A 12762-nucleotide genomic window follows, 5' to 3' on the forward strand; every position below is an offset into this window, starting at 1 on the left:
CCTCTCACTGAGCAAAAACAATTGGATACTTATTTTCTACACATTTTAATATGGTTTTAATATCAAGTAACCACAAACAAGAAAGTGGAATAACCCTTTAATCATACAGGATAGGAGGGGAGCAATTAAGTAAAACAGGATGGAACTTTATTATTATCTTGTATTCTGAGATTTCTCCTCAACTCCACTTACTGTTCACAGAGGAATGATAATGCGATAATGCATCTTTTTTTTTTTTTACATTTTATACAGACAGTGAAACCCAGAATCTTTTATTTAAAGAATTAAAAAAACCTAAAAAAGAAGAAAATTGGAATATTTTAATGCTTTCTTTATTATATCCAAGTCTTGAACAAGAAAAAAAAAAAGATGTAAACATGATAAATAAATAAGAAATAAAATGTAGATTGTTCCCCTCACCTCTTAAAATGTTTGACTTGGCCTTCCTAATGAAAATGAACTTCTAAGTGTCATAACAATAAGATTTCTTACATTTCAGAAGTCTTTCTTGGAATGAACAAAAAAAAAAATCAAAACAAAAAGCAGAAAAGCAACAACCAAACACCAGGAATGCAAGTTGGGAGGATGTTAAATTAATGGCAGGCAGATCTGCTAGAGCAGGCACAGAACGGCTGCCTGCCAATAAATAATAAGATACCAGGGAGAAGAGGGGTGTCTTAGGTTTGTTTGTTTTCTTTTCATTTAGGATAAAGGCCAGGTGGATCCTACATACAGTAAGCAGCAAAATTAAAGGTTCAGATGAACTAAGTAGATCATTTAAATAATAATTATAAAAAACACAACAGAGAGCTACTACTGTCCCCAGCAGGTTGGTCCCAAATACCGTCACACCACAAGCAGTTTGAGACTAACCCATTTCCACACCTATGAGAAAGGAATGGATGAAGGCAGTGCCACAACCAGGGAGGGAGGAAGGAAGAATGAGGGCAAAGCTGGAATGCTGAACATTGCCTGGAAGCCAAGGGTCTCCTTCAAGCAGCTGCTACTGCCACTCCTAGTTGGGCACTGATTAACTTCAGATGTTGCTGGATGTTTCACTGGGCCAGTCACTAAGGGGTCAGTTCAAGACCAGCTGAAATTCCCAGGGCCTTTTTCTACCAACTTCAACAACTTTTGCTCAGAAACTGACCCACCATCCCCAGTATGTGCAGAAGAACATGGAGACTCTGTACGTTTAGGAATCTCTGGGGAAGGTACTCAAGGCAAATACAGTTTGTGGACTGGGGAAGACGCTCAATTCCCAAAAGCACACCAATAAACCTGTAAAGAATTTCGCAGGGCCAGACCAAAACAGCAGGAGACTTCAAGCTGTACCTGTCTGCGAGCAACTAAACAAAGGTAATGCTGATCCACTAAATACAAAAGGCAGAAGACCAGCGAGCTCAACACAGACATCCTCTAAGAGGTTTGAGGGAGAGAACAGGCAGGCACAAGGTATTCAGGGCTCTTTCAAGTAGCAGAAAGTGATTCTCTTTTCAGGGCAGTTTCAAATTGCTCCCCACCAGTATCATAGGACAGAAAAGGAGATGTTCCTGTCCTACCTCTAAGAAGATCAATGACAGGTCAACATGCAGTGGGCATGAGCCAGCTGCAGCTCCTTCCAGCAACAATTCAGGGAGCAAAAGCTAAGGTAGGAATCACTGACTTCCTCGGGATACATGCCTCTCCCATGGGAATGGGGAGCAGGTATGGATGAGTGGCGAGTCCCTAACATGAGAACTGTCAATATAGGGAAAAACAAATAAACAAACAAAAAAGCCCACTCAGGTTAACTTGTAGAGACCAATCTGGGCTATCACAGAGGACTATGTCAAATGTGAAAACAAACATCTCTGGTTGCTAGGATGGCAATTGTAGGCTGGCAGATGTGGGGATAGAGTACAAGGAAGGCCACACCTAAGGATTTTTTCATAAAGCCTCTACTTTATTAAAAAAAAGTTTTGATGATCATGTGAGGGGAGAATTCCTTTATCAACTTTAGTTATTGTAAGAGATCAATTTGAAACTTCTAGCACTAGTGTAACAATGGAAATATTTAAGCAACAATGGAAAAACCTGCATTACTGAATCAGTTTTACAAAGGAAAAAGGTCAACCATCTTTCTATTGCAGCAGTTCTTGCAAATAACTCGGTTTAAAATAATAATAATAATAATAATAATAATAATAAAAAACAAAACAGCCAAATAGTGTCCCTTTGAAATGATTAAAGGAATAGGCAGTGACCAGAGTTTGAGGGAATCCAGACCACCTGAGCAAAGGCCTGCCTGCACAAGACTGGGCCCTATTAATTCCCAGTAGAGTTGGCAGGAGCTGCAGCAGTTCAGCATCTCACAGCACTGACCCCGTCATTACATTTTTCATTTCTCCAGGTCCAGCCTGACCAAGAAATTCCCAAGTTTCCGCCAATTTAAAGACAATAATAACGAAGAAAATCTCACAATAAATAGCTGCCATCACAGCTTCAACAGGCTGGACTGAAGAGCCATCCCCTAAGCAACTTAACTGGCAAGCAGAGCTATCCTCATGTGCACAAGTCATGGTACATCAGTGCCTTGACACCTATGGGAACTGAGTTTGGCTCCAAGCAAGAACAGTTTTCACACATTATTGTTCTCAGCAGTGAACTTCAGCACTTGTGCACTCTGTAAGAACTTACTACTAGAAGCCAAGCCCACACGCTGGAGAAGACAGGGACCCAATGCTGGTGGAAGAGCCCTCTGATTTGTTTTTGGTCCTTAGGCCAGTCAACCCCAGCAAAACCAGATCAACTACACTGCAAATACAAAAAAGCAACAGAGGCCAGAGACCAAGGTGCAAAAAATGGTAACTGATTTTTCTCCAATGTCAACTTGTCAGTCACACCAGATGTTATTAGAACTTCAGCTACACCACTGCTGCCTGGCCAGGAGTGCCTCAAGGCCTGTGCTGTGCTGTGCTGGAGGCTGGACTCCTGCCTTCCTCCAGCCTCGGAAACTGAGCTCTGAGTAAACTCCACCAGCAAGTATCAACTGTGTGGAAGCGTGCTGCCGTGTTCACAAGGAAAGTCAACAAGGGCACAACAAAATCCCTTCACACTCCTAACCACTGCCAGTCTCCACAGCACTACCTCTTTTGGTAGTATGTTCTGCAAATATTACCAAGGAGAGGGGACAATTTTACTAACAGGAAGAGATCAGCATCTGAGTCAGGGACCCTGATGGGAAGGAAGATGCAATACTCCCTAGAGAACGAGCAGCCCAGGAGAACTAAACAAGTCCAGCAGCAGATTTGGTATTACCAAACTGTGGCTAAAATCCTGCCAAAGACACTGCTAAGGCCAACTCAGCAGCTTTTCTGATGCCACTTCGGCCCTGAGATGCTAACTTGGTTTTTGAGGAGCCCAAGGGGATAAGTATATCTACTCGTTAAGAAAAAAAAGTCCTCCATGTGAGCCTCCTGTTCTCTCCGTTTACTGTGTCTGTGTCACAGATAATGAGCTCTGCCCTTGCCACTGAGCCCTTGGGCTCCTCTTGGCCACCCCCCACCAGGCATCCCCTTCCCAGCTAGGCAACCGTGCATGTTTCCCACAGCCTGTCCCAAGAAAGATCCTAACAAGCCTTTAGAGTACAGATCAACGGGATGAAATGTCATAGGATCGACAACATTGGAAATGATAGGCAGAGAGAGACAGGGGGAAAGAAGAAGTTGTAAGGTAACTAACCAGAAAGATCTAAGCACAGAGCATAACCGATTAGATCAATTCACAAAGGAAAGGGATGGCTAGCAACTGTCTGCAGCTCGCTTTCAGTCCTGGCCAGGAATGCTCCCCAAGTCCACTATGGTGCCGAGACGAGATTTCCATTGGCAGACCCTACAGAGGAGACACTGCCCTCTCCAATCAGTCCTGGTGCTTCAGTCCCACCCTTGCCATTTCCTGCCTCCAGGGAGCTGGCGTTGGTCCTCGCTCTCCTTCCTGGAGCTGCAGCATTTCCCCATTCTTGTTCTTGCTGCCCTTGTGCTTGAACGATCCTGTGCCTGTCTCTAATCCCATGGAGGGGTCTCTCCATGGAGCTGGGCGGGGGATGTAACACACTGGCAATGGGGGGCCTAAGGGGATTACAATGCCAGCAAGGTGGGAGAGTTCAAGGAATCCGAGGACTGGTCACCACTGCTGCTGCTCCTCCGGTGAGCTTTGGAGCAGGACTCGGACGGGGAGAGAGGAGACTCCTGATCCAAAACGTTGGGGTAGGTGAACACCAAGTTGGAGGAACCAGGAGTGATGGCTGGTGTTGAGGTCACCACGATGGGAGTGTTGAGTGCCTCCTCCCCATAATAACCTCCAGCAATGCTGATGGGCTTAATGACAGACCTCTGAGCTTTGTCAAGGACCAAAGAGGAAGATGGGATCTCTTCCTCCACAGGCTCCTGCTTCACCACCACTGCTCCGCTCGCTCCAGTCCGAACGCTCTGGAGGCTGCTGGTTGGTGGGCTCCGACGTTCCTCAGGGCTGATTTTACACACAGGGCTGTGAGCAACCAGCATGAACTCTAGTTTCTCCTTCTCCTTCTGGAGCTCAGCAATCTCTTTTTGAAGCACTGACTTTTCCTCCTCCAGCACCTCAGTTTCCTGCAGATAAAAATGGAATAAGTAAGTATCTGAGGTTCGGGCACTGCTCCTGACCTAAAACATGGCCATCAAGTCCAGCTCCCAGCTGGCGTGGGCAGATACACCCCAGCCTCTTCAAGCAAGGTATTTGCTAGTTCAGCATTTTGCACTTCCTGTGTCTACCTGAATGCTATTTCCAATCTAGGGGATATAAATGGTCTTCTCATGAGCTCACCTTTGCTATTTCATGGATGGTTTCTACAACTCTTGTCTTGTTCTGTGGCTTAAAATACCTCTTCTCCCTTGCTGTCTACTTGAGAGACACCTTAGCAGAGAGGACTCAGATCCTCTACCATTGGGTTTTGTCTTAAGGTTAAATTATGTTCTTTTCATTTCCTAGATGCAGATAGTATAAACCTATCTCAACTGTTTTCATTTTCTTTTAGTATCTCATACTCTAGATGAGGCCTTGCCTGTGACTTGTGCAAAAGATTAACACTTTCATCTTCACTGTTTTATCCCTTGATGCATCCCAGGATTACTCCATTTACCTTTCCCACGATGGTGTAACACTGATGGCTCATAGTCAATCTGTGAGCAATTAGTATTTTCCTGTGTGAGGAGCTTGCAGAAGTATTCACCCTCAATTTGTCAGGATATGACCTCCTAGTTTGTACTCCTCTCACTTATATTAGTTTAGTCATGAGAATCCTTAAATTCTTCCCATAGGCTGTCCAGCTTCCCCTGCACTGAGAATACCTCCCAGATTTGAGTCAGCAGCACATTTCACCGATGTGCTTTCACAGCTGTGATTCTCAATAAGCTCAAACAGAACCAAGCCCAGGCTGCTTCTTGAAGAGGAGTGCTGGAATCTCTACAGACTCTGTTAATGCAACCCATCCTTGTCTACTCTTCAGCCAGTGTCTTACCCACCTCATAGTTCTTGCACTCATCCCTACCCTCTTTAACTTAATTATTCCCCTACGGCACCAAACCATACATTTTTGCATTGCTCCCCTTGAATTACACCCACCAGAGACAGGTTAGTCTAAAGGATGTAACTTAGAGAAGTACATATAACACTGCCTCACTTTCTCCTGTTTTCAGGTGATACTAGAGTCTTGTGTGCTTTCAAAGGTTTCATCTGAAGCGCACAGCATATTTATTTCCACTTACGGAAAGAGACCTGGATTAGGGAGATACATGTTGGTCAGCAGGCTGTATGGGAAGAGACCTCCTAGGATGTTTTGGGCAGCAAGTGAGAAGAACTTAGGCTGCTGAGCCCTCACCACTGCTGACACAAGAGCAATGCAACTGGGCAGTCCTGGAAGGGGAAGGCAGAACGCATTTTACAGCATCTTCCCTAGATAGGTTGGTAGAGAGAGCAACACCCTGCAAGCTGGTCCGAAGGGCAGGCAACAAGGAGGGAGAAATGCATGCAGAGCACGTACCGCCTGGAGTTTCTCTGTTAGCTCTCGGCGCCTGTTACGACATTTAGCAGCTGCCAGCTTGTTCCTCTCTCTCCGGATCCTTCGCTTCTCTTCTTCCTCGGGCGACAGCTATGGGCAAGTGCCAAGAAAACCCACAATCAGATCTGAGCAAGGCATTCCTTGAAGTTTGTGAGGATTTAACCGCAACGCAAAGAAAAAAAGGCCTGATCCAGCAGGATGCTCAGCACTCCCCCTCTCCACTGATGTCAGCAGAAGATGAAAGCGCCCAGTATCTCTAGCTAGCACCAGGTCTTAGCACAAGGGTGAGGAGAAGGCAGAGTGGGGAGCAGTGGTGGGAGATTGTGTAAGAGGACAGTGAATCTGCAACAAGGCCAAACAGATAAAAGATGCTCTGATTGTTTCACAACTTGGGTGGTACATTAAGCAAAACCAGAGTGCGATGTTGTAAGCGCCTCTTTCTTGAAAGAAATTATCTGCTGCTTCCCACACAAAAATAGTTGTTAACTTGAAGGTCGGGGATGAGGTGGGGGGGAGAGAGGGAGATCAGCAGAGCTCTCATGATGTCTGTGAAGCAACAATTATTTATACCACCCCAAAGTCTGACCTCAGATTTTCAAGCACTCGGCGTGATAACAGACTGCTTTTCACATCAGCAGGCAAGGCTCCAGTGATACCAAGGGCTTCCTGAGGCCAGCTGACATCCTCACTGATATAAGTCAGGAGTGATTCCGTAGAAACCCATAGAGTTACACTCTTGCAACACCAGAGGAAGTAAGCAGGAGCCCGCAGGATCTGGTGAGGTCAGGCCTAGCTTTGGGGATTTGAGATGAGCTCTTATAAACTCCAGCAGTGGTAACCAGAGCACCCACGCCACGTCCTGCTCTGCTCAGGGCTGACCTTACACTGGTATTGCCGTGACTGAACCCAAAACCAGGATGAGTGCTCTGCAAGGTGCTTGTTGGCAAGGGATAGGAAATAAATAAATAAATAAATAAATAAATAAAATAAAAAAAGAAAACTCCCTTCTCATAGAAGCTTTCAGTTTTAGTATTTTCAGAGATGTCAAAATTGCAAACAAGATTATCTTCCTGCTGCCTTTTCATTTTTGCATTAGTTTTATTCTAACCTCATTCTGGTTTGTTTTGGTTTAGTTTATTTCCCTAATTTTGATCTCCACAGTTTCAGGGAGTTTACTTCAGCCGCTGGGCATTCCCCTCTCTCTGTTCTGCTTTTTTCAGACTCTTCTGCGTGGTGGCAACAATTTCACCAGCAGGCAGCGCACCTCTGGGCGCACACTAAGGGACAGAGGCACTTCTGCTGCTATTTGGGACTCCAGGACAAGGACTTTGGGCCTGAGAGCTCCTCTACCAGTAGGTAACGGCGTCTGTCCTGGGACAGGAGCACCTCCCTCTGTGGGTTTTGGTACCCTCAGCCCCGTAAGAAGCCCCAGCAGGCACACCCAGCATGGCTCTGACTGCTCCATTTGCAGCCTGTAGGTATGCAGGATAAAATATATTTGTGCAATTGTATCCATAATGCAAAGCATCAGACATGCATATGAACTCTGGGATGATTCCAGGCCTCTGTGTGTGGTTTTCAGGAGCACAGATCTCACTGAAAGACATTGGGACCAAAATGAGTCTTCTCAGGGCCTTTAGTCATTTGTAAGTTATCTATCTCAAAAGTTATGTTTTCTTAAAAAAAATCTCAGAGGGGGCTGAAGAGGTGAATCCGAGCCTGCTTTACATTATAATGGGTCTCAAATGGCATATTCTGTAAGCTGCACTAAATTTGTTTGCAAGCAGTTTGCTTTGGCACTCTCGGTGTCCCTGCTGCACTCACGAACTATAGCTGTCGCTTGTCCAAACCCCATGCATGCAGTCACTGGCAGAACCATTCATCAAGACAGGCTCTTTTCCTACAACGTTACACAACATTTTCCAAAAAGGCAAGCACCAGCAGTGGAAACCTGAGCCAAAGAGTCAGTGCACACAGTCTAGGTCCTGCCATAGCACGTGTCTAATCAAAGGGACTTGGATCTGAATGACCTATAGCAAATGGCCTGCAAACAAGCCACAGGCCAGGAACTGCTTGGCAGGCATCCTTCTGCAAATAACTCTGAACAACAAATAAACCAGAGAATATGGTGATCTCTTCATGGCCAATTTGTGAACACAGAGGCAGCATTTGTCAAACAAATTAGTTGCTGCTAATTATTCCCCTGGTTCTCATGAGAGCTTCCCCCAGCACTGGAACCAGCCCTGTATGCTGGGATGGTAGGTGGCTGAGCCTGGCTGAAGGGATGGCACCTATTCTGCCCAGTACATACAGGCCTGCAGTGAGCCCTTCAGATCCCAATTGGGCAATTGGGTCCTTTAGAGATCCACACCACAGAAAATAATTGGAGTGTGAATCCAAGCAGATGATGCAGAAATAACAGCAGGGCTGCTGCATCTTATTGGGAACAGGCCTCACGCAGCAGTGTTTTCATACACTGAGGGCGCACAGCGCATCCTGTTACATTTCTCTGTGGCAACCCACAGAACTGCTGCTTGAGAGCGATTTGGGGAGTTCGAGATATTTCAGACTGGCTTTACAAAGGCATGGGCAGAAGTGGGACCAGCTTCCCCACCCCACTGTGAGAATGCCACCAGGGTGGCAGCACCTGGAGGATACCCATCTTGTTGCTATGAAGAGGTCAGGGTGAGGAGATGGGTGTAGATCATAGCATCCCAAAGGTTCTCTGTGAGACTGGATGTGTTCTGGGGAGCCGTTCCTCCCTGCATGACACTGGGCACTTGTGGTATCACCCAAAGTGAGACTGGAGCAGCACAGGTGGTCACAGAGCCAACAGAAAACACCCACTGATGTAATCTAGGCATCAGTTTTGTGAACTACCTATGTAAAGCTCTGGTTGCTCAGGGGTTTCCTTCTGCCTGGAGCAGCAGAAACACTCAGACCGAAACCCAAGGCTCAACTTGAGAGTTTCACCTGCTCCTGAAACCCAGCCGCAACACAGCCTGGTGTCACAAAGCCTGTGATGGAGATCGGCTGAATCGTGTCACACACTGAGGAAGCAGCAAGAAAACCACAGTCCAGCTCAAACTGTGCATCATTTTGAGAAACACCAGCGCATGTACAGAGTGTGGGGCAGACCTCTGCTGTCCCCATGGGGCTGGGTGACACTGTGAGAGGGCAGTGGGAGACTCCCTTTGTATAGGGGAAATCTGTACACGCGCCATCGACTGCCTTGCATCCTCCTCCCCACATGGTTACCTGCTCATCTCTTCGTCTCCGTCCCACTGTGGTGCCGATGGTTTTGATCACACCTGGTCGCTGAAGGGCCGTGTGTCCGGCCACTGAGGACAGTGGTGGCAGCGGGTGGCTGTACGGGTGTGAGCGAGAATACGGGCTGGACATGGAGGTGATGACGGTGGGCTGCACCATCCACTGCAGGTCTTGGCTGGTTGTGATGGCGTTGATCGTGGGGATAAAAGCGCTGCCTGATCCTGGCATATCTACTCGAAATTTCTAAGAGGAAAGGCGGGGGAGAGAAGAGAGGGAGAGAGAATAAATTGTCAGTGAAAGCAGAACATGACACAACCTCAGAAGCTACACAGAAGGCCCCAGGAGTGGTCCCAGCAAGGACCAGAGCAGCGCCCAAAGTAAACACAGCACTGCCGGCCCAGGCCCCTACTGCATCCTGGTCTGCCCAGCGCCAAACGTTTCGCTTGTGAACTCTCTCTCGCAGCAGCCATGCCCTCACCCAGCCCTGTCCTTGTTCTCCACCTCCCCAGCATCCCCACTAGTCTTTCCAGCACAGGGCAAAAGGGGAATTAAGGAGTTTCTAGAAAAACACTTCTCTGTCAATCCAAAGAAAAGGAAGAGAAACTTGGGCTCTGAAGTGCCATTACTAAACAGAGCAAAGCCTCCTATCAAAGGATTCCCCCGAAATCCTGGCTTGGTCTGCATGAAGCTGGGTATGGAGAGAACAGCAGCTCACCTCTTGCTCAGAGGTTCTGTGCTTGCTGCACACAGTGTGAGAAGCCCGGCCCCAGGATGGTTACATGCAGGGATATGTATTTTAATAGCAGCCTATAAAATAGTTCTTAGGTTTGAGATCGGACAAGTTCCCTGCAGCTCTCTGCACTGTCTAGACAAAACAAGGCAGCAGTAAAAACCAAGGCAGTAGGTAATGATCTCCAAAATACGCATACACCTTATTTCAGACAGAGGTAAATCCATCTGGATAATATGCTGGCACTAAACTGCCAGGAAAACAATTGCTTGTCCCCGGAGGGGGAAGCAGGGGAGGAGGAATGCTTTTGTCTATGAAGAGCTCCCATCAGGAGACTTTCAATGGTGAGACTGGGCCTTACAGACAGGCACGCCTTGCTCCAGCTGCCTCCGCACCCACTGCTGAGGGCAGGGGCTCGTAGGACCCGCAGCCTGAAGCATTTAAATGGTCCTGTGAAAAACACCGGTTCTCAGGTCAGCACAGCAGCCTCCTAGGGACCCGAGAGCCCTTGCATCAGCCTGACCTCAACCCAGGTAAGTGTCCTAGATAAGAGACAGCATTTCACAGGTTTCCTTTTCAGGGTGTGCCTAGTCAAGCACCGTGCCCAAATGCTTTGTTAAAGCAAGGCTACTGCAAATAGTGTTCCACATTCTGATAGCAACAGCACTTTGGGTCAGATTTATCCAGAAGACACCCAGCTGCCAAAGCCTGCAGACCAGAAGATCCAGTTTGAACGCAGATAAATGCCAGTTTATAGCTTTGGATAGCCTTAAATCTAACAAGAAAGGACAAGAGAAGGTAGGAGTGCATCTAGTGAAGGGAGTGGGGGAACAATGCCAAGTCTCAGTGCCATCCTGTCAGCAGAAGCTACACCAGAACCTTTGAAGTTCACCTGCAGCTGGGGCCCGACACAACCTCAGTGCACCACACACATCAGTAAATGCCATCCTGATGAGCTCTGTCGATGGAGGACCAGAGCTGAGCACTATAAACACCTCAGAGGAATTTACTGGTGAAAATCTCGTTCTTTATACTCTGCCCAGTGTATGCTGTGATCACATGGCCCACAAGAGGACGGCTCAGTGACTCCACAGTCATCACATCATTATGAAGAGATCTGAACTTCACAGTAGGGACGAAGTGCAAGACAAGTTAAACCACAGGTGCTGGCATCAAGAGATGTGGAACTGGCAGCAGAACTTCTGAGTGCCTTCCTCCACGACCTTTATCCACCTGTGCCACCACCAGCCTTCCTGCACCCAAACAGAGAGAAAGAAGCATCCTGCCTTCTTTATAGGGACGCTAGAAGATATGGCTGCACAATGCATTGAGATTTTTTGGTGCTTTGCTATGCAAAGAGAGCATTTGTGTTCCAGAGGAAAGGATCTTTGTGGTGGTGCCACACCAGTGTATCCTCCACTCACTGACCTGCTACAGACTCCCATTAGAGCCCAGGAGAGTCAGACCCATCACCAAATCAGCCATGTAAGATACAAACATCTGACACAAGTCATCCCCAAGTTACTAATCATCTGAATGTCGTTGGAGCCACTGCCAAACATCCCTTTATTTCACACAGAGGGTTTCTGCACCTCCAGCACAGGCTTCCTGGACAGCAAAGGAGGTGCTCAGCTCAGCCACATCTCCCTGCTCGCTTTCAGGCCGGGGCATGAGGCCATGCTGGCTACAGCCTGTCTGTGCCATGCCCTATTGCTGCCACCGGTTTCCTTTTTCATCCCTCAAAATATCTTAATTCCCCCAAACCCGCATTCTGTACTCTCCAGAAGCAGTATTTTCCCCAGATATTAAACAGCCGGCACACTGCTGAGCCTTTAGATACGGGTACCAGAGCTGCTGCTGGATTTTCCCTACGGTGTGCTTCCCACACGGCCAGGCCTTCCCTCCAGGACACCTCACCACAGCCGTGCCCATGTGCCTGCCCACCTCTTCACACACTGCTCCTGCTCCCAGGGGCACCCCTCCACCAGCTCTCAGCTCTCCTTATCTACAGGGACAGGTTGGGCGACAGCCAAACCACAGGGCCGCACGCACAGCACGCACTCTGCTGCTGCTCTCCACCCGATCCAAGCAACACGCAGACACAGGTACCATTACACAAGCAGAACAAGGAGCGAGGATGTTAGGAGCACAAAGAGCTGAGCCTGGCCCTGGCTCTGCCTCACCAGAGCCGGCCCCGAGGAGGCCCTGGCCCTGCTGGGAGCGACATGCTGCAGGGCATGCCCAACTTGGAAACAGAGGGATAAGGAAAACACACACCATAATACCTTCCCAAAAATCCACTCAGAAGGTGGAGCAGTTAACAAATGCTCAGTTATCAATAGAGCATTTATAATATAGAGCACAGGGCCAAATCTTCTAACAAATAAAAGGCCCCAACGGTTGTCCCGTGCTGAACGCCTCCTTGGAGGACTGGACGCAGTGCTGGGATATCAGAGAGAAGTCGCCCAGTCTGAGAGCACACAAATTGTTCCCATTAGGGGCTGTGTGTACCACATGGCAATGCAGCGATGGGGGGAATAGAGCACGGCACGCAACTTGAAAGAAAAAATGTTCCAGTGCTGTGCTGTATGGGAAAAATAATTAAAAAGCATCAAAGTTTTGGCCCAGAGACACAGTTTCCACTCAAGCATGTGACTGGTACGTCTTCCCTTGCTTTGGGAAGAAA

General features: G+C 47.7%; 1 protein-coding gene across 1 annotated transcript; it reads right to left on the reverse strand.

Annotated features, from left to right (window-relative positions):
- Window positions 1–226: 226 nt before the first annotated feature.
- FOSL2 (FOS like 2, AP-1 transcription factor subunit) lies at window positions 227–9619 on the reverse strand. Its single transcript, XM_010706794.3, has 3 exons — window positions 9335–9619; window positions 6059–6166; window positions 227–4628 (listed from the first exon to the last, which is right to left on the reverse strand). Exons 1-3 carry the CDS (start codon window positions 9572–9574, stop codon window positions 4119–4121), a joined length of 858 nt encoding a protein of 285 aa, XP_010705096.1. The 5' UTR covers window positions 9575–9619; the 3' UTR covers window positions 227–4118.
- Window positions 9620–12762: the final 3143 nt, after the last annotated feature.

This window comes from Meleagris gallopavo, chromosome 2 (genome assembly GCF_000146605.3).
Source record: "Meleagris gallopavo isolate NT-WF06-2002-E0010 breed Aviagen turkey brand Nicholas breeding stock chromosome 2, Turkey_5.1, whole genome shotgun sequence".
NCBI classification, from domain to species: Eukaryota; Metazoa; Chordata; class Aves; order Galliformes; family Phasianidae; genus Meleagris; species Meleagris gallopavo.